The sequence below is a fragment of the Pteronotus mesoamericanus genome, unplaced genomic scaffold (genome assembly GCF_021234165.1).
Source record: "Pteronotus mesoamericanus isolate MK-2021 breed Mesoamerican mustached bat unplaced genomic scaffold, CSHL_Meso_final contig_192, whole genome shotgun sequence".
NCBI classification, from domain to species: domain Eukaryota; kingdom Metazoa; phylum Chordata; class Mammalia; order Chiroptera; family Mormoopidae; genus Pteronotus; species Pteronotus mesoamericanus.
In genome coordinates, this window is record NW_026555082.1 from 2314132 (window position 1) to 2335157 (window position 21026).

The 21026-nt window shown below is 62.0% G+C and overlaps 1 protein-coding gene across 2 annotated transcripts in view; it reads right to left on the reverse strand.

Annotated features, from left to right (window-relative positions):
- Positions 1 to 21026, reverse strand: part of CDC42BPB (CDC42 binding protein kinase beta) — a 74654-nt gene that overhangs the window by 18617 nt on the left and 35011 nt on the right. For both annotated transcript variants that reach the window (XR_008528670.1, XM_054567746.1), the window contains exons 4-20: positions 20285 to 20380; positions 17601 to 17749; positions 16426 to 16519; positions 14811 to 15011; positions 13086 to 13334; positions 11547 to 11626; positions 9605 to 9771; positions 9414 to 9533; positions 8551 to 8684; positions 7237 to 7479; positions 5969 to 6079; positions 4698 to 4942; positions 4478 to 4583; positions 3807 to 3931; positions 3267 to 3372; positions 1420 to 1568; positions 661 to 755 (exon numbers count right to left, since the gene is read on the reverse strand). Coding sequence is in view for 1 of the 2 variants with exons in the window: in XM_054567746.1 (XP_054423721.1) it covers positions 661 to 755; positions 1420 to 1568; positions 3267 to 3372; positions 3807 to 3931; positions 4478 to 4583; positions 4698 to 4942; positions 5969 to 6079; positions 7237 to 7479; positions 8551 to 8684; positions 9414 to 9533; positions 9605 to 9771; positions 11547 to 11626; positions 13086 to 13334; positions 14811 to 15011; positions 16426 to 16519; positions 17601 to 17749; positions 20285 to 20380 (2470 nt within the window). In the remaining variant the exon portion in view is untranslated. The remainder of the gene's footprint in view (positions 1 to 660; positions 756 to 1419; positions 1569 to 3266; positions 3373 to 3806; positions 3932 to 4477; positions 4584 to 4697; positions 4943 to 5968; positions 6080 to 7236; positions 7480 to 8550; positions 8685 to 9413; positions 9534 to 9604; positions 9772 to 11546; positions 11627 to 13085; positions 13335 to 14810; positions 15012 to 16425; positions 16520 to 17600; positions 17750 to 20284; positions 20381 to 21026) is intronic.

Below are 21026 nucleotides of genomic sequence, written 5' to 3' on the forward strand. Positions count from 1 at the left end.
ATGGACAAAATTTACAAATACATAAATCATAGATTAAGACCTACAAATAGCTCTTAAACATATGAAAAGATGAGAATCTTGCTCTCCATAGGAGAACGCCCACATGGAGCGGCTGCTCCTCACCGACCCGCAGGGCGAGGCCAGGCGGGTACGGCCGGGGGCGGGGCAGAAGAGCGCCAGCACCTGCAGCAGAGGCCCGCAACCCCTCGCAGACGCGGGTGCATGCTGGCCCTCGGACCGGCAGTCCACGCGTGGCCATCTATCCCCGGAAGACGTGAGAGAAACATGACATGCCACACACACACGGCAGGCTGCACGCTGCAGCGGGCTCGTGACAGCGAAGGCGAGCAGCCTGACCCCCAGCTGCCGGGGCGGGCACAGAGCGGTCCGTGTCCTGGGGGGCATGATGTCTAACTACGCTCATGTGTATTCGCTCTGTATTTTCAAGACAAAAGAAAAAACCAACCAAGACCTGTAGGTAACTTTGGGGAAGGGATTGTTGAATATACTGTATTCCAGAATGTTGCCTCTGAAATGACTAAGTGCTTTCTTTACGTAACTAAAAACTATTAAACCAAAAAGAAGTGAAATTTAAGAAAAACCATTTCATTAAAAAAAGCTTCTATTTAAAAAATGCAAAAACTTATAATTTTTAATTACCAGTATCTGCTCTAAATTTTTCTTCCATCTTCTTCTTCAAACCTTCCATTTCTTCTAACAGCTCTCTATTTCTGGCTTCCGAATCCTTGAGTTTACTAGAATGAGACGACAGTGGCTCTCAGCACACAGAGAACAGGTCACCCACACGCTAGCGCAGAGCGTCCGATGGCGGGGGCAGGGCTGGGACACGGCCAGGCTCCACAACCACTGCTGGGCAGGCACATGGGCCACTCCAAGTGGTCGGCCTCCTCACTTAGCACGCGATGGACAGCACAAACATGTCAGCGTTACGGACTAACAAGGGTTTTAAAACTCATGGTTTAGGAAGTGTGTCTCACGAAGCCCCAGTGGAGTTTGGGCACTGATCTCGTCGGGGACGAGCCCTCCACCCTCTGAGGATGCACACCCAGGTGACCCAGCCATAGGGCCTGAAGTGCTACTCCCATCGCGGGCAGGAAGGCGGGCTGCCACCCGCCTGAACGCAGGGTCTTGTGGTCCCTGGGCTGTTGCAGAGGGGACAGATCAAAGCCAGGCTGCTGAGGTCACCATCTGGCCAGGAGGTGAGCAGGCCAGTCCAGCACCACGGGCACCTGAAGTCAAATCCCGGCTCTGCACTTAGTGGGCGGGTGGCGCCTGCCCGCACCTCAGCCCAGCACCTCTACGTGGGGAGCGAACAGCTGGCCTCGGGGACAGCTCGGGGTGCGCCCGAGGTCACACGGCGCGCAGCTCCTGCATGGAGCTGGGCCACAGGACAAGCACCTTTCAAAGGAGAGGTTCGCATCCTTGACTTTCCTCAGCTCCTCCTGGACAAGCTGCTTGGCTCGGATCTCAGCCTCAAGGGCAGACTGCAGTTCTAGCCGTGCGGACATGTCCAGCTTCTGACTACGGCGGACTTTCCAAAGGGGATCCTGTAGGCATCAGTTCAAACGTTAAAATTTTAAGCTACAAATTTAACAATTCGTCTTTTTCTAACCTTCAACTTTCACCGTCATATTTAGATATTGCCTCTCAGATGTGAACAAAGTCCACTGTGCCTCATGTTATTTTATAGACTTTACTCTTTGAGATTTTGTAAACCATTCACTTTTTTGGAAGAATAACAGGGGTACCACAGTGTAACATCTACGCTGCACTCTTACAAACCTAAGCTGCATTCTGGGCCCCTCTGTATCTTATTTTCCAGTATCTTGAAACATTTTGCTATTTCATCACCCTAGGAATCATGCCACCCTTCGTTGACTGTTCTACGTGAAAGGAAAGCCTGAGACGCTGAGGAAACAGAGGCAGGGCGAGACGTGCGGAGGACAGGGGCCGCCCAGGCCCAGCCTCCTCCCTCTGCCCGCTGGGGTGGCCTGCGCGGCCACCGGCTCTCCAGGGGAAGAAAGGCATGCGGGGCACTGTTTTCAAAGTCTTCGCTGAGCGCCGCGGAGCGCCTTTCATCTTCCATCCGTCTTAGCGAAGCAGAAAGAGCTGGCTGCGGCATGTTCCCCAGCCGTCAGTCGGAAGGGGGTGCAGGGCAGAGGGCGACTCTGGGGACATGGCCTCATCGAGGGAGAGAAATCTCAGGGGCCCCCAGGCAACTATGTCCTGGGTGACCTTGCCCCAGGACCAGTATGTGGACAACACATTGTTAAGGAAGAAAAGGAACTATACCCTCATGCAATCCGTCCTTCGAAAGCAACTATTTACACAGTATTTTGCAACAAAAATCTCGAAAACCCCATGTTATTACAAGGATCTGTGATGGCATTCTGTCACCTTGTTGGAAGTCTGTGCGCATTTCATTTACTGCAGTTCCTAAGGGCAGCGTGTACGTAAACGTGACCGGAAGAAAACAGTTGAAATTCATCGACCATTCTAATCGGTGTTCCTAAATCTAAAGTCTAAAAATGAAAATGTTTTCCAATTATAGGGCCAAAGCAGCCGTGTCCTGACCCTCGGAGACACTGAGCTGACCCCCCTCTCGGAGGCCTGGCTGTGGCGGCTCCAGCGCAGCGCGGAGCCTGCGGGACGCGCACGTGGGCGCCGGCAGCACGGTTAGCACTCAGCGTCCCCGAGCCACATGCTGCGGGTTCTCGCGTGACAGACGCCCAGCTGACCGCACTCGCAGGGGCAGCCCCTTTTGGGTGAATATACCTTTAAACCCAGGGAACGTAAGATATAAACGTGGTTTACTAAGTTTAAGTTGCAGCTGCAATTGTAATAAACTTATTTCCCTGTGCCTTTATTCTTATTTCCATATATCACTCACAAAATGTTGTAACTTATACATAAGGGGACCCAGAAAAAAGGAGAGAAGAGGAAACTGGGCTGCGACGGGGCCCACGCCGCCCCAAGCTCGCCACGCTCCCAGGTGCCTGCGTCTCAGCGCGCGGGCGGGCGGGCCTCGCCAGCACAGCGCCTCCCTGAGGCGGGCCGCGTCCTGCTCACTGCCGCCTCCACCAGTCACGGCGGAGCGAGGGAGCTGTGCAAAAGCTCGTGTCCCAGGAACGAGGCTGGCCTTCCACACACTGGCCTTTTCCACCAGAAGGACCCGTGGCACTGAACGGCCACAGCCCTTAAGGAGTTCGCCGGTGACACGACACAGGCTTCAGGGCGACACCTACCAGTGTTCGCGACCCCAGGCTGGAGCTCCTCAAGGCCTCCAGCTCTTCGGTCATCTTCGAAGCAAGAGCCTGAAGATAGCCCCGCGCATCTTTCTCGTCGCTGACCCTGCGGGAGGGAACGCTGTCTGTGGGTCCAGGAGCCACAGAGGCGAGTGTGTCCCACCTCCCTCAGGACAGCACCCTGTCGCCGGACACCGGATGCCCACAGGAGTGCCCCTGGGGCGGCAGCCCGCCCCCACCCGCCTCTGCGGTCCCCCCTCCTCGTGCGGCACTTTGCAGAAGCCGCGCCCGCGCCTCCCAGAGAGCGGGGGCCCGCACAGCCTGGCCCCGACCCGCGGCGACGGCTGGCACTGTTCCTCCAGCCCTCGTCCTGTGATGGGCTGGACACAGCCCTCAGCCGTTTGGGGACACAGCGGCGGGACCCGTCCTGAGCCCTCAGAGGAACAGCGCGGGGTGAAGGGGCCGGGCCGCAGAGGCGGCGGCAGGAGCCAGGGAAAGGGGGCGCCCCTCGGGCAGCAGCCGGGGCTGGGGCGCACGCACCACTGGATGATCTCGGCGATCTGGGCTTCCCAGTGGGCCACCGACTCCTTCTTGGCCGCCAGGTCCTGCAGCTCGTCCTCCAGCTGTCGGTTTTGGGCTGTGAGTTTGTCCACAAAGGAGCAAAGCTGAAAAGACAATTGCGCCACATGGCGTGTTACCTGGCACCCCGTGAGGAGGCTGCTGGTAACCCTACGAGTACTTTCGAAGGTTCTGGAAGTTTCTGTTACTCCTTATGAGGTTTTTCCAAACTTAGTTCAGGACGTGGACTTCTGATTGTATTTAACCCAAGTCACATTTCAATGAAAACCTGAGCATAACGAAGATAAAAGAGCTAGTGGTTTCAGGGAAGTAGCAGCTCTAAAGCAAATACAAAAAGATCAGACGTATTACTTCATGTCAGTCTTTTTTAAAAATGGATTTTAAAAGTGGGAGGGAGGAGGAGGACACTGATTTCTTGCTCCACTTACTTATTCACTGGCTGACTCTTATATGTGTCCCGACTGGGGATCAATCCCTCAACCCTGGTGGACCAGGACAACACTCTGACCACGTGAGCTACTGCCAGGGCCACGTTATTTCATTTAAAAATAAAAATACTTAAAATACCAAACTTCCAGGGCACACGAGTCAAGCACCAGAGCCGCCTGCACGGCGGCGCGAGGCCGCATTACCCTTTCCTTCTCGGCGGCCAGCTTCCTGCTCTCCTCACACAGCATCGCCCGCTCGCGCTCGTACTTGTCTCTGACGGTGCCCACGGCCTCCTCTACCTCGCTGTGCCTGAGGGGGCAGTGGGACAAGGTCACGTCCGCAAGTCCGCACTTGGCCCAAGCTCCCGGCTTCAGGCTGGGCCCCCGCTGCGCCACGAAGACCGAGGAGCTCGGGGGGACCTACCGCTCCCGCTTCGACTTCTCCAGTTTGTCTTTCAGCATCAAGACTTCTTTCTGCAGCGCCAGCTGGTGGCTTTCAGAGTCGTGCACCTCCTTCTTCACGGTTTTTACTTCCAGCACGTGGGAGGCCTCACGCCTGACCAGTTCCTCTTCGTAAAACAAGACTTTCTTCTCCAGCTCAGACTTGATTTTGGAAATCTCCTGCTGATGCTCCAAGGAGGTGCTTGGTCCCCGGCCTCCCTGCTTTACCTAGAGACGAAGGTCACAGTCAGCCACACTCCTCTGTGCCCTCTCGGGAGCCACTCTGCCAGCACCGCCCCGCCCCGCCCCCGCGGGCACTTGAAGCGCCGCTTCCTCGGCCCTCCTGACAACAGACACGGCCCCGCATGACACAGCTGGCCCTGGTCCTCCTCACGCCCGCAGGGCAGGCGTCTGGGGAGGCGGCGTGGGCCCTGCGGTGGGCGGTGGGGGGCAGGCCCTGTCCTTCAGGGCCCGGGGCGGTGCCGCGCTGCGATGAGGACGGCCCTCCGGCCTCCTGGCTCTGCCCATTCACCCCCAGTGTCCAACCGCGGCCGACTCGGCGCCAGGCACCCTGCGGTCACAGGGCCCTGGGACGTCTGCTCTCGCGGAGCAGGACAAAGACAGGGAGCGGCACGATGTGCCTGGCCGGACCAGGCAGCAGCCAGCGGAGAGAAACAGACGCCTTGGGGGTGCGCTGGCCGGGGGTGGGGGTGTCGCCCAGCGGCCAGGTCAGGCAAGGGCATGGGAAGCCCAGTCGTCTGCCTTCGGCCAGGGCGCCAGGCTCAGCAGGGGCGGGCCTGGACCGGGGACGCTCGGGGAGCCCGGCCTCCACACCACCCTCGTCCCACAACACCCCCCTGCCCTCCCTGCCTCTGGCCTCTGATGGCCGGCCTGCCCCTCCCATGTCCGGGGCAGGGTGTGGGCTTCAAGGAGCTTTCCTGGAAGTGGGCCCCGTGAATGCAGAGCACCGGGGCTCAGACGAGGCGCTGGGCAGTAGCTCGCAAGGGCTTCCGGGAAGCCGCCTGGAACGGCCATCTAGGGCGGAGTGCGCGCGCGCCAGCTTGCACAGGCGCACGCCGCCCGGAAGGAGGGCTCTTGTCCCACGCCTCCTCCGTCCCCAGTGCGCCCAGAGCTGCCTGGTGACCTTGTGCCCCCAAGAGCGCCTCACTGAGGACGAACCAGCCACAGCGGAGTTCGTACGAGCAATGCTCCATCATCGCGCAAAGAACCAGGACCCTCGACCTCCGGCTCTACCTTGAGGGCCTCGAGCTCACTTTCCATTTGCTTGGAGAAGTTCTCACTGTGCTCGCGGAGCTTGCGCTCCTTGGAGGCCTCGGCCGCGGCGTCCTCGAGCTGAGCTTCCAGCTGCAACACAGGGGACACTGCTGCTCAAGGGCGCCGTGCAGGCTCCCAGCAGCACTGGGCCCTGGACGCTCCCCCAAAAGACTCTAACCGACCAACATCTTGGAAGTTCTCTTAACTCCTTGTTCTTTGTAAGGCTCTATCATGAGCTAGAGACCAAGAAACATACTTCAGAGATTGACTAGAATGGCTGGTGAGTTACCCAAAAAAAAAAAACAAGTTTAAAGTCTAATTCAAATTGATCGATTGATATGAAGTTTCAAGAAAAGATACTGATTCATGAAAACAAGTATTCTGACATCTGCAGGACGTGGATGGACACGTTTCTCAAATGGGGCATTTCAAACCCACTCCGAGTGCAGGGGGCAGTGAGCAGGGGCACGCGGCGCAGTGAGGGCGGCCGTCCCTGCCTGGCCGAGGGGCAGCACCCACAGGAGCCCCCACGCCTGCGTGAGTCAGCCACGAGCAGGGGAGTCTCTGGGCTGCGAGCCTGCAAACAGGTCCTTGAGGCCGAAGGACGGAGAGGCCGGAGCGTGTGGTGAAGAAGGGCACGTCCCGGCTGTGGCCCAGAGCTCGCCCGGCGCCTGCAACAGGGGCCTCGCCCGGGCTGTCGGGCTGCGCCACCCTGCGGCAGCGGCTCCCACGTGGGTGACGAGGCCCTTCCTTCCCCGCTTTATTGTTATATGGGAAAAAAGCCTCGTTTTTCATTTCTAACGTGGTAAACGCTAAGGGCTACAACCCACACGAAAAAAGCTCTCTGGGGCCTCACGCCCCTGCACACGCGAGGACCGCCAGCCTGAGGGCTGACGTGGGCCCACGGGGCCAGACCTGCCCGCGCCCGCCCGCCCCCAGGGACACAGGTGCCCCGTTGCGTGCGTGTTCACGTGACACTCGTTGGGCATGAACACCCTCTATTTGCTTTAACGGGGAAGTTTTAAAAATTAGTGCTACTGGAACCTCTTTCAAAAACTTCACAGATGGACGTAGAGGGCTAAGAACTATAAAATAAATGCTTGCCAGGTGAACTTACTCAGCTTCGTGTAAAACTTAAGATGTTTTAAAGTGACTGATACAATTAGCACAGTCACGTTTTTAAAGATGTTTGTTAAGATCCCACAAAAGTCTAATCGCTGCGGCCGCCCCGGCAGCACCCGCGCTACCTCTTTCCTGAGCTTCTCCGACTTGCGGATCTCCTGCCGCATAGAGTCGATCTTCTGCATGGCGACCTCCACCTCCTCCTCTTTGTCACGGAGCTGCCGGGACACCTTCTGCTTCTGCGAGCGGAGCTCTGCCATGCGCTCATTGAGCTCCGAGAACTCCTGCAGGGCCAGCTTTCGCTGCTGGTGGGCATCTTTGAGCTCCCTGGCCTGCGACTTCAAGCGCTCGGAAGTTTCAACCAATTGCTGAACAAAAGGAATGGCAGATGTTTGCTGTCTGTGCCACAAACATCTGGGAGGCTGGAAGCTTAGTGACAGCAAGTGCGGGTCACAGACCACAGTGCAGACCGAGAGCTCGCCTGCAGGACAGAGCCCCGCCTGCCCCAGCACAGCCACGCGCCGCCTGAAGTGCACCTGAGCTCAGGTGCCGAGCCTGAGCCCAGTCTACAAAGACCCTCCCAGCAGAGGCGGCAACGGCACCCCTGCTCAGGTGGCCAGCCGGGCCCAGCCACGCCCCCTACGCTGCCAACACATAATGAGGGCAGGGGAGGCGGGAACCTGGTCGCCCCTCCGTTGAGGCGGCACCATAGAGCCAGGGACGGCACATTGGGAAAAAGCTTGGGATGCCGATCCCAGTACAGAACTGTATAAACACACGTGCCGGGCGGCTGGCCCTGCACCGGAGGGCCTGCGGTGTGGACACGACTGTCCCCTCAGCCGCCCTGACCTCGCCGCCCTGCAGCTGGCCCCCCACAATCACGCTGCTCGCCCCCGGGCGCCCGCTGGCCAAGGGAGGCAGCAGCGGGGACGGGGCAAGGGCGGCCCTGCCGCGTGAGGGAGCACCTGCCCCTGGCCCCGGCCGGCTCAGCGGGCTTTCTGTGGCACGCGGCAGCGGTGTGGCGCCGCCCTGCGCACGTCTGGACCGAGGCGCTCCGCCAGGCTCGGGAGGGAGGTGCTGGGTCACCCCGGCGAGCCCTCCCTCTAGAGGCCAGAGCTCAGCCTGGGTCGACTCCCCAGTGTCTGTGTGAATGTGCTCCGGGGGCGTGGCCCTAACTGCGCACACGCTACGGGCTGGGCCGCAGTTGGGCATGTCTTACAAAACCCAACGGCCTCTCACGCCACGACCCTGGGAGGCGGCCCGGGCCAGCGGGATGGGACCCCAGAGCGCAGGGCATGGTGGGGCCTGAGCACGACGCCCGGCTTTGTGCGGCCACCCAGGGCTGACGGTCACTGGGGCGCGGCTGCTGGCGGCGGGGCGGCCGCAGCCCAGCCACAGGCAGGGCCCACGCCCCTCCACTTGGGGTCCGCGGCCGCTACCTTGTGGAGGTCCTCCTTCTCCTGCCGCACCAGGCGGTACTGCTTCTCCAGGCCTCGCAGCCGCAGCGCGGTGCCCTCGGGCTCCGGACGCGGCGTCCCCGTGTCCTCCAGCTGTCGCTCGGGCCTGCCGGCGTCTGCGCAGAGGAGAGACGGACTGGTCCCCACGAGCGCCTCGGACCTGACTCGCCGACGGCGAGCACGCGCGCCGCAGCCTCCCGGCTCACTGAGAGGCAGCCTGACCCCGTGGGACCGGGCCTCCGGCCTCGTCCTCGCTCACCTGTGGAGCTGGCACAGTGTAACCCAGGGTGGCAACAGCTTTTACTGAACACCAGGCCCCACCGAGCCTTCACGGGGCCAGGAGGGCCGCCGGCGCCGCCGCTCTGACTCACGGGGCGGGTCGCCTGCAGTGCGGACCCCGAGTCAGGTCAGGGGTCAAGGTGTGAAAGTGATTTGGGTCTTTAGGAAACTGAGGACCTATGAGCCACAAAGACAGACGGGGCAACAGACCTAGCACCTAAAACCCTGGAATGCAAGCCCCACTGGCGAGAGCTCTAGAAAGGAGTGGTTACAGCAACTCTGCCCCAGAGCTACAGAGGAGCGAAGACAGAGGACCACAAAGTGTTCCGCGTTCATGGATGAAACACTGGGAACTGACTCCAGCTGAAACTGAAAAGTTGTATCAGAGCTATGCATCTGGAGAAACAATTTTCAATGAACTGACGGAGTACCAAAACTCTAACCAGGTATGCTAAGGCTCAAGCCTTTTTCATGCTTTTGCAGCCCATGAAAATGACTACAATTTTCTCTGCAGAGATTAACACCCTCTGAGAGCAGGCAGTAAGCAGCCAGACTTCAAAACGCACCTGCTATTTTATTCTTCAAGCGCTCGATTTCCTCATTCAGCTTTTTGATCTCTTTATCTCGGGCCGAACCGCTCAGGGCCCGTGCCGAGCCGTGGAGGGACTGGACGGTCTGCGTGGACTCTGGGGGGGGATACGTGTGAGTGCAGGCGGGCGGCACGGGCCCCCCAGGGCGCGGACGGGCCCCCACTCACCCTGCAGCTTCCTGCTGAGCTCCAGCTTCTCCTGCTCCAGCCTGCGGATCCGCCTCTCGTAGGCCTCGGCCTGCAGGCTGCTCTCCAGGTCGCGCTGCACGCCCTCGTCCTTGGTCAGCGCGCTGGACTGCGGCGTGCTCTTCAGGGAGCCCCGGTCAGAGAAGCAGCTGCAAGCACACACAGCGTTTGTAGCCTCCTGAGCACAGGCTCAGACCGCAGAGCATTTCAAGACTTCCCAGGAGAAAGGTAAGTCTTTCTAAACTGGCACAGAAAAATACCTGTGAAAGAGTTTATTGTTTACAGAGCCAAAATTAGACAAGAGTCCTCCTCACTGCAGTGCCTGGGTGACGAGGAGGAGGACACGCCCTCAGGGCTGGTCAAAGAAACTGCCCTGTGACTCTGGGGACAGGCAGTTTCTGAGTGAGGGCTCCCAGGCCATCGTGCCACGAGGAGGAGCTCTGTGCGAGGGGCGGGCCTGCAGGGCCTTGCTGGGCATCTCCCTGGTTCTGCCACGGACCAGAGGCAGCTCCTTAGCCCTCTGGGACCCGTCGGGCCTGCGAGCCAAGGGCTGCCTCCACGCCAGTGCCCCTACCAGCACCGCAAAGCCAGGCACCATTGGCCGGCCCGCGACAGGCCCGCTGGGAGCTGGGCCGCGGATGCTGAGGGCGCAGGCGCACTCTGAGAGCTTTGCTGCTGGGCGGTCTCACCCGTGACTCAGCTCCGCTGTCTCTGTGACGGCGAGGGCGGGCAGGCGCTGGAGTGCACACGGAGTGCGGGAGGGGGCCTGGTGGGTTGCTCAAAGGCAGCCTGGGGGTGCTGTGCGCCCACCCTGCAGGGCCGTTCCAGGAGGGGGTCCCTGGGCCCAACCCGCCAAGCCTGGCCGGGGACCCGCAGGGCGCACCAGCACCTAGTGGGCTGGGAGGCACCTGGAAGGTCGGGAGCCTCAGCCTGTGGGACAGGCAGTAAGCGCCACGCCCACCACCCCCTGGGCCCCCTCCGCGGCGCAGGCTGAACAGCCTCGGCCGACATCTTGGCTCAGGTGCCTGGTCAGCGCTGGCACCTCTCCTGGGCACTTCCACAGGCCAACTGCAGACGAGGACGAGAGCCAGGCGCTGGGTCCTTCCTGCCGGCATGTGGCAGCTCCGTTTGTTTCATTTCGCTGGCCTCTCACCCCAGCCCCTCCTCCTGCCCCAGTCTCCTCCGTGAGCGGGTGGCAGACGCGGCCGTGAGGGTCCCATTTGAGACACACACAGGCAGCGCCGGCTCCCGGGGCCGGAGTCCCACGCGGGCCCCCCTCTCGGCTCTGCAGGGGCCGGACTCCGGCCCCGCTCACGGAGGCCAGAGCTGCGGCTACAACCGCTGGGCGCCAACAGCGTGCCCCAAGGGAGGATGGCGCGGGGCTGCCGGCCCGGGGCCGCTGCCACCCCGGGAGGAGCCGAGAGCGGCTTTCACGGTTTTAAAGGGCTGTTAAAAGGATGAGGGGAAACATACAGCGGAGACCACAAAGCCTGAATCACGTCATGCCAGGCTCTTCACGAAAAGTCTGCGGCCTTGCTGTGCCATCGCGTGCGGTGCCGGGGTTTGGGGGGGCGTGTGTGTGCGCACGCGTGTGTCTCCTCACCCGAGGACACGCTTATTGATTTCAGAGCGAGGGGACGGGAGGGAGGGAGAGAAACATCGACTGGCTGCCTCTCGTGATCCCCAACCAACTGGGGACCGACCAGCGGCCTAGGCGCCCGCCCTCACCAGGAATCGAACCCATGGCCTCCTGGTTTAGGAGACGACGCTCCGGCCAACACGCCGAGCCCCGGCCAGGGCAGGCCCGCCCAGGCCTCCCGGCTGCGGCCCCCGTGTGCCGCCCCCGTGCACTACACAGAAGCAGAGCCTCCGCTGTTCCCGCGGTGGGAAGGCTCTGTCTCGGGAGTGACAGGGCTGGACGTACCTTTCTGTGGTGAATGTGAAACCGATGAACGGCAAATGTAGCCCGGAAAAGCCCGTGTGAGACCCAGGAGGCAGCATTTCCTGTGTGAGAGCACATACAGCACAGTGAGACCCACGGGGGCCCGGGGGTGGGGGCCAGGACCTGCCCGGGAGGCTGCGGGTGCCCGGGGAAGTCGCAGGGCCCGCGGTCACGCGGAGCCCCCGGTGCCAGGTGCACGGAGCTCGGTCCTACGGGCTTCTTTCTCGTTCCCGGCTCTACCTACGTACAACACAGCTACGAGCGTGAACACACAGCTTTTGATGGTGATGACGGCACAGACCACACTCAGAGCAGGCCGGTCATTTCACGTTTTAGAGCCACAGCGTCCATGCGCAATGCGCGCCTGAGCAGAGGGAACAGGTGCTGCCCCCAGGGACTTGGGCCAGCGGCAGAGTGAGCTCTGGGACCCAAAGGCAGACTGTTTTAGGGGAATTTTAGTTACAACTCCATTTTTGAGCTTGATAATCCTTTATTAAAAATAAAACCAAAGTGGTCATTTATCTGGGAACTTCAGTCTGGAAATAGTTTCTATAGAGTCCAGGAAAAATCCTTCCAGCAAATAAAACCTGCCTTTTCTGCATGTGGTCTAAAGTTCAGCTCCTGCCCTGGCTGGTGTGGCTCAGAGGACTGAGCAACAGCCTGCGAACCAAAGGGTCGCTGGTTCGATTCCCAGTCAGGGCACAGGCCTGGGTTGCGGGCCTGGTCCCCAGCAGGAGGCACACGAAATGTAACCACACATGGATATTTCTCTCCCTTGCTCCCTCCCTTCCCTAAAAATAAATAAAATTTTTAAAGAAAGAAAAAATAAAGCTCAGTTCTTACTTAAGTAAATTAAGGAATAATCAAACTTTCCCTTTAACATGGGTAAACTTCAGTTAGTGTAGCCCCAAACCAAGACACAGGCATAGACTAAAGCGCCACAAGGTTGGGTTTGATGAGACCAAAATAGTTTCACAACGTGTGAGCAGAACTCAGGCCCGTCCAGCCAGCTCGCCCACAGGATGGGCCCCAGGGCCAGGGTCGAGCCTGTTATAAGGTGCCATGAAAATATAAGCAAAAGTATTTCTTGATGACTCCTATGACAAAATAGCCATTTAACTCATTTTTCCTCAAATCATGATCCATTATTTAAAAAAAAGATATTGGCCTGACCAGTGTGGGGCAGTTGACTGGGCACCGTCGGGTAGGCTGAAAGGTCACCAGTTTGGTTCCTGGTCAGCTCACACGCCTGGGTTGCAGGTTCAATCCCCAGTTGGGGGCTCATGAGATGCAACCGATCAATGTTTCGCTCATACGTCAAAGTTTCTCTCCCTCTCTTCCTCCTTCCCTTCCCCTCTCTCTAAAAATAGATAAATAAAGTCTTTTTAAAAAGCAGACATTAAGGACCAAGCGAAAAGGTGCATTTTCTTGAGACAACCGCCTAACTCTCCAGAAAGCGGCGCAGCTGCGGGACTCCCCCGCTTGCTCGGCACGGCCGTGGGGACCCGCAGGGACACTCACCGTGTTCCTCAGCACGTCGTCATCCACGTCGAAGTTGGACGTGTCAGAAGGACTGCTCACGTCAGGAATGTACGGCGCTTCCAGGTTCCGTATGTTTTCCCAGTTCAGGCCCCGGAAGAACGCGTGCTTCTTGAAGTCCTCGATCCCGTTCTGCCCGAGCCGGCGCTCCCGGCTGCAGATCAGCCTCTGCATGAGGTCTTTCGCCTCCTCGGACACGTCGGTGACGTGGGACGGGAACTGGAATCGCTCCTGGGGGAGGGGCCAATCGGCAGACGGCACAGACACATGGCCCCGGGCCGGAGCCACGGGAGCCCACCCCAGGGAGAGACCCCGAGCTCATCAGCCCGGCCGCCTTCGTTCACGGCAGGCTCGTAAGCACCCCGCCTGCACGCGAGGACCATGACAAATGTTCGCCTATCGAGAGGACAAAGGACGCCGGCAACCGTGCAGGTGAGGACAGAGACTAGCCGGGCCTGTCCGAAGGCCCACCCCTACGGCTGTTCTACATCCAAATGTTCACCCCAGAGAACCTGTCACAAAGAGAAAGCACACGGCCCTGAGCGCACTGCACTCTGACCGAGCACCGCAGGCCACCTGGGCGCCCATCGAAACGGGGCTTGTAAGAGACAGACGTGGGGTGCACCGAGAGAGGTCCTCCTGGGCGCGGAACAGAAAGATGACAAAACCAGGGCAACAAAACCCCCGGTTTGGTGTGATGTGGCGCCCTTTATCTGTGACGCCCAGTGCCCAAGGCCTCACAGCAGAGCTGTCAGGAGTCAGCTCCCTGGGCGTCACCTCCACAGGCAGCTGGAGAGGCTGCGTGCCCGAGGGCACCAGGAGCACAGGGCCTGGCCTCAGAGGCAGGGTCTGTGAACGTGTAAATGGAAGCTCTCGCTTCTACTTTGGAACGAGCGTTTGTTGGAAGTGCAACCTGCTGTGATGTGAAGTAAGAGAGAGACCACTCCCCCTCTAGCACTAACCCACCGGCTCCGTGGCGGGGCCTCAGCCCAGACCAGTGTGCGGGCTGCTTCCCGGGGTGGGGGGATGTGCACATCTGCACATGGGAGTGTACATACATGTGCGCAGATGTGCACATGTCTGAGTGTGTGTGTATGTGAGCGTGTGAGCGCGCGCGCGAGTGAGCGAGCATGTGGGGCAGAGGGCGAGACCGGCACCGGAGAGAAGTGTTTGAGCGGGGACTACAGAGGAAACCGACGTGACAACAGCGTTAGGCGGACGAGGGAACAAGGAAGGACAAGCCAACGCAGGAGAGAGGGGGCGGCGGCCGGGAAAGGAAAGGGCGGGGCAGGGGGTGCGTCGCGAAGGGATGTCGACAGCGGGTTTCTGGGGAACCGATGGCGGCGCAGACGGACGGAGCCGAGCGACCAGTCCAGACCCCAGGGCTCCCCACCGGCCAGACCCGGAGACGCACACCCACAGGGTCCCCATGGGTGCTGCGCCTTGGCCAAAGCCAAGCCTCCTGCAGGGACGCGGACCTGACCAATGCCATCACCCTCCGCCACGCAACGGGGCCACCCCGGAAGCCCGGCCGCACCCCGGCCCCAGGTCGGACACCGTGCCAGGCCTGCCTTCCAGCCGCTCCAGACCCCTCCCCACCCTCCGCAGCACCAGGCTGCCCCTGGCCCGTCCCCGCTTCCCGAACGGCTCCGCCAGCTTCCAGGCGAAGCCCCCCGTGCGGCTCCGGCCGCGGCAGCGCCGCCTCACCTCGTGGTTCATGATCTTGCCGTAGGTCTCCACGAGCGACTCCGCGTAGAACGGCGTCTCCCCATAGAGCATCTCGTACATGCAGACGCCCAGCGACCACCAGTCACACTCGGGGCCGTACTTGCCCCTGCCGTCCTCCATGGCCTGCAGGATCTCCGGCGAGATGTAGTCGGGCGTGCCCACGGCCACCGACGACTGGACCTGGGGGAGAGGACATGCCGACGGGAAGCCTAGGGTGTCACTAACGCCGACTGCGTCACATGATCGTGACCAAACGCCTCGCGAGGCAGGACTCCCTGCGTGCCAGGCCTCCCGGCCACACTGCGCGCGGAGCAGTCTCTCAGTGTCCTAAGGCCCCCGAGCCCGACGGCACCGCAGTCCCCCGAGGGGGCGCCCTTTCCCACGTGCTCCCTCGCTCAGGGCGGCTGGGGACCGAGGGCGCCCCAGCCAGCCCCCCTCAGACTCCCCTGTGCAGAGACCCGGGCGCTCACGGGAGCGGCTTGGCGCCGCAGCGTTTCTCAGGGCCGCCCCGCGGTCTCCGCACGGGAGCACCTACAGCCAGGCCCGGGACCCAGCCAGGCAGAGGACCAGGCGGCTGGGCCCCAAAAAAGGAAGGGACGGTTGCTCGGGCGTGAGCGGGACGGGCCTGGGTGGGGAAGGGCTGAGCTCTCCCTCGGGTCACTTCCGAGAGGAGAGCCCAGGGGACAAAGCAGCACCCCGGGTCAGCCGGAGCGAACCACTCAGGAGCTCTGCCTCCGACGTGTGCCGGGCACACTTCCACACCTGCTGCCAAAGGGGCTCTACACGGAGGGCAGGGGCCCGGGGGCCGGGGGTAACTCGGGGTCCGAGGCCAGGACCGTCAGTAATGGCAGGTCTGGCTTCGTGGACAGAGAGCGAGTAAACGCTTCACTTCTCTTAAAGCGCTGTCACCGGAGGGCAGCGTGTGGGTTTGCGCACCGCTGCCTAAAAACGCGGCAGGAAAGGACAGACGGCTGTCCCTGGAGAGGCAGGCACCCAAGCCCTGGAGGTCAGTGTAGGGACAGTGGCCACAGGAGTGGCGCAGGCAGACCCCCGAGGCTCTGAGGCGGCTCGCTGAGCGGGTCAGGGTGGAGCCACGGGAGCCGCGCGGCCCCAGGCTGGCGTGGCCCTGGCCAAGCCCGGGAGTCCCGGTCAGGGCCTGTCCGCCTCCCGCGCACCAGTGGGCCAGCTGGCCCGGGGAGCCCTGGCACCGAGGACCCTGTTTCCAGGTCCACGCCATCCACGGAGGGAACCCGACTGACAGGGAGGCCTCTGTCCCCGGACAGGAGTGCGGAGGTTCCGCTGCCGTCAGCCCACCTCCGCGGCCCGGATGCGCCCTCAGGAAGCACTGAGCTGCCTCCCGCCGCCGCCGCTGGGGACCGGGCGCCCCAGGCCACCCCCGTTTCAGGGGCACAAGGGCCGCCCACGTGCATGTGAAGCGCAGCGAAGGGGGTCTAAGTGCGAGGACGGGTCTGTCTCCTTAATTCACATTAGCGACCTTGGTTTCTTCACTGTGCCTCACACTGATACGTTCGGCCCTTTCTAATTGCAAGCAAAACCCAAACCCAGGAGGAAAATCTTCACCAGAAAGACCTACAGTTCCATCGTCGTTCATCTTCAGACACGACCCGAAGTCGGCCAGGCGGATGTGGCCATTGACGTCCAGGAGGACGTTGTCAGGCTTGATGTCTCTGTCAGCAAAGCAAACACACACGTTGACCGTTTCCACGCGACGCCCCCCGAGTCCCAGCCCTGGCTGGCAGCGGAGCGGCAGCTGGGACAAGCCGGAAAGCGTGCCCTGCGGCACCGTCAGGCGTGGCAGCGGCCGCCCCCAGCACCCGCCCCGTGCACCTGTGTCGCCCATAGCGGGAGCCCGCGCTGGGAAGGTGAAGGGACGGAGCTGGTGCACAGAGGCTCAGCGGGCGACGCGGGCGAGACCACCGCCGCCAGCCAACAGCCAGGGGCCCCGCCCATGCTTCACAGACTGCGGGCGGCGGGGGGGCGGCGAGCTGGGGGACCTGCCCGTGGCGGCGCAGCCCGTGGAGGGTGGCAGCGGGCGTGCAAGTCCACTCCCCGCTCTGCGGCCCCCCAGCTCGCCTGCGCGCCTGCAAGCGGGGCACGGGGAGGACTCGGGGCGCAGGGAGGACTCGGGGCGCCGGCCTGCTCCCTGGCAGAGCAAGCTCCTCTGACTGACGGCGTAAAAAGGGAACCCAACCTTTGAAAGCAAAGGAGGCCGCCCCCACGAAGAGCATAGGCATCCCCACGTGATGGAAGGCACAGGGCTCGCTGCCCCCGGCACCTGTGAGCCCCACGGACGGGGCCAAGGGCAACGTCCCACTCAGCAAAGCATCCGCAAAACCCAAGAGGCCTCGACACGGCACTCCACGCCTCTCCTCCCCCCCAGTGTCCCTCTGTGAGTGTCTGCAGGTGCCTGAGGCTGGCCTGAAGCGGAGCTGGGAGAGAGACGTGGGGGGCGGGGACCCTGCGTGAAGCTCCGGGGGGTGAGCAGGGGACCGGTGGGCCCACGTCTACTGAAAAGCGAGGCAAGGTGGCTCGCGCTGACAACTATGCCTCAGAGCAGTGGCAGCTGGGCGGCGACTTCCAGGGTTGACAGGCGGCCGCCTGGGTGAGCAGCCCGCAGGGGGCGGCCCAGGGGGGCTGCGGCTGTGTGACCTCCCTGAGCAGCCCCGCCCAGGGGGCGAGGCCTCAGGGACCCCAAGACGGCTGGCTCAACTTGCTGACCCCACCCGCACACACCCCGGCGGTGGTCACCTGTGCACGTAATGCAGCTGGTGGATGGAGTCGATGGCCAGCACCATCTCCCCGAGGTAGAATCTGGCCATGTCCTCCGGGAGCCTGTCCTCAAACTTGCTCAGCAGGGTCAGGAGGTCGCCGCCCACGTAGTAGTCCATCACTAAGTACTGCAGGTTGGAGAAGCGGGGAGAACACAATGTTTAGTCACCACCACACCTGACGATCAAGGGCCGAACGTCCGCCCAAGGGCCCCGTGACCCTCGCGTGTGCATGGACAGCATCCCAGCTGCTCCTGCCGTCCAGGGTCCCCTCAGAACACGCCCATGGCACGTGACAATACTGCTGTAACCTTCAGTCGCGCATCCGGCAGAGAACAGGCTTCCACCAGTGACACGGTGAACCCATGGGAAGGGACTGAAGGGCGTGCCGAGGCGGCGGCACTCTGAAAGCTGGCGGCCCAGGGCGGCAGCACCGTCGGGCACGGAGGGCTTAAGAGGAGGGGTGAGGCAGACCCCAGAGGCCGCGTGGGCAGCGGTGGTCGGGCCAGCGCTGGGAAGCTTGCCAACTCTCCCTGTGAGGAGCGCAGCGGGGGGAGGGGCAGGAGCAGGGCCGGGGGCGGGGGCCGAGGGGTGTGGCCCAGGAGGCAGCGAGGTGACAGGCCCTGGGCAGGGGTGGGCGGGCGGAAGACACGGGCAGACACCGCAGACACAGGGGAGGAGACCGCGGCCCCTGCGAACAGACGCCCATGGGGCGAGGGGCGACCAGGTGAACGCACAGCCAGGGTCTCCGGCCCCAAAGAAAGCAGCAGGAAGGGGCCAGCCCCACGGCCACCCAAGCCTCACCATCCCCCGTCCACCTAGAATCTAAGAAGCAAAGCAGCAAGTGCACTGTAGCCATGCTCAACGCGGCCAACGGGCGCCTGGGGCGCAGGCCTGTAAGGAAGGGGGACGGGACGGGCACACCGGCCAGCGAGGCGGCGCATACATTTGGAACGAACACTAGACCAGTCATTTCCTGTCGCCTCACGGAAGGAGCTGAGTGAAGTCACTAAGGCCACAGCCCTCCAGTTACTGGGAGAGCAGGTTTACTGCTGGTGAAACACTGAGGTTAGAGACCTACGACAGAAACTATGGTGTGAGCCGCTCGGCAGGTGGCCCAGCAGCCTGACAGCCGGCCCTCCTGCCACACAGCCTGGGCTGAGAGCTGCCCGGGCCTGCCTGTCCCCTCAATCACCCTGCAGGGCGGCACCGCAGCGGCAGGGACCTGCTCAGCCCACAGCTGGTGGCGGCAAGGAGAGCAGCCAAGCCGGGCCTGTGGAGCACAGTGGCGGCCCACGTCCGTGTCCTGGAGAGCGCTAGAGGCCACGCCTTCCTCCTCGCCACGGTTCCCACCGGGGTCCTGACCGGGTGGCTCAAACTCAAGAAGGCGCTTCTCGGCTGAAACTCGCGACGGGCCGAGTCAGGCCCAACGTTTCAGAAACGACACATTACACTGATTTCACGAAAAACACCACAGACTAAAGCGTCTTCTCTTTGTAAGCTCCCTGTTGCCTGGCTTACACACTGGGCCTTAGAAACCCCACCCCAGCAGGAGCGGGCAGGAGGCGGTGCGCGGGAGCAGCAGCTGACGCAGGATCCGGGGCGCTCGGGGGGTGGCCAGGGCATCAGGGCACAGGGACGCCGCTGCTGTCGCCGCCTTGCCCCGGACGCCCCGTGTGCGTGGTGAGGAAATCGGGGGCGCCTGACTCACGGGCCAGCACGCGATCAGCATGAGCTGCCCTCCGTCAGAACAAACAGGAACTTTCAATTCTAAATAAAGACTGAAACAAACCATTCTACCTAATCGTGAACGTTTGAGGCTAAAGCACCTCTTGGATGTTTGAGAGGTCACTCGAAGGTAAGTGGGAGAGCGCCCACACAGTGCTGCCTGTTGTGAGCAGACAGACACGTGACCACGGGCACACGTCAGCCGTCGCAGAGGGAACACGGCTTAGGTCCCTGCCACCGGATGGGGAGGCACGGCAGCGGCCCCTGTCCAGCCCGAGCTCCCCAGGGGGACCCCTCTGGGCCTTGGTGAGCCTGCCCAGTCAGCCCCAGAAGCAAAGCGCTAAGAGCGCGCCTGCGCCTCGGTCCGCACGGAAGCCGCTGGCCTGCTCCGCCTCCTGCCGCCTCACCGGGCCCACACGCAGCCCTGCGTGCCCGTGGGAGTCAGCGCCAGTCCCTGGGCAAGGAAGGGGCCCCGCTCCAGCCAGGAGAGCAGGCAGATGACAAGAATGTGGAAACCAAGGGCCACCCCGAAACCGTGCCAGGCCACTGGGAGGCCAGTGCATCCCCTGGGAGGGCTGGACACAGCACAGGGACGCACACACCAGCTCACTCTCCCCACAGCAGTTTCTCATTCTTACTCAAAACAGAAAGCATTTAATCCCCCCACCATTTATTTAAATGTAACAAGCCCGGAGAACACAATGATCAGGTTAGTGATATTCAGTGGCAGCCTAGGCAGGAGAGAGAACAAGCGCAGGGCGTCGCAGCTGCCTCAGAAGCACACGCCTGACGGTGAGGCCTCAGCACAGGTCCTCGCCCCACCCAGGCAGATGGACGTCTGAGGAAAGGCAGTTCCCGGCTGTCTTCCCGTGCTTGAGTGACAGGCAGCACAAAGCAATCAAAAAACACCTTTGAGTTCAAAGTGACCCCACGTACCAGGTAGTTCTCGTCCTGGAAGGCGTAGTGCAAGGTGGTGATCCACTGGCAGTCCCCGTTCACCAGCACGTCACGCTCCTCCCGGAAGCAAGCGGTCTGCAAGGCAGCGGGCACCGTCGTTCGTCCCGCGCAGCCCCCGCAGAGCACACTCCTCGGCAGCGGGCTCCCGCCGCGAGGGGCTCTGGAGGCCGCGCCCCCTGCCCCCTGCCCTCCCCCGGAACCAGACGCGTGTTCTCTCCCCAGGTGGCTGGGCCTGCTCCCCAGCCACGGCTGTAGCGGCTGAGAGGCCGGGAGCGCCTGGCTCCTGCACACCCCCACCTGCCCGCTCCGTGGCCCACCCTCGAGGTTCAGAGGCTGGGCAGGGGCGGAGCTGGGGGCAGCCAGAGCTCCGGGCTGGGCCTCCCCCGCCCAGCGCCGCCCCGCGGGTGTGCCGCTCTGCCGCAGACCCAGTCGCAGCCGGCAGGGTGGGCCCACCCTGCCGGCTAACCTAAGCAGGCTACTCTTGAGGAACGTGGTTTACCTGCAGGACGCTGATTCCCACGTCTTAACAGAAGCCCACTACGAAGACCCCTGGCCTAGAGCGTGCGGGTAAAGGCTGGTTTTAGGCCGCTCTGGCTATGTGTCCTCTGAAGAGCTTTGACACATGTGTGGTGTCTATGACTAAAAGTAGCCACGAGCAAGGGTGGGGAGAAAAGGGAGCTCTCATCCACCGCTGGCGGCACTGCAACGCAGTGCAGCCGCT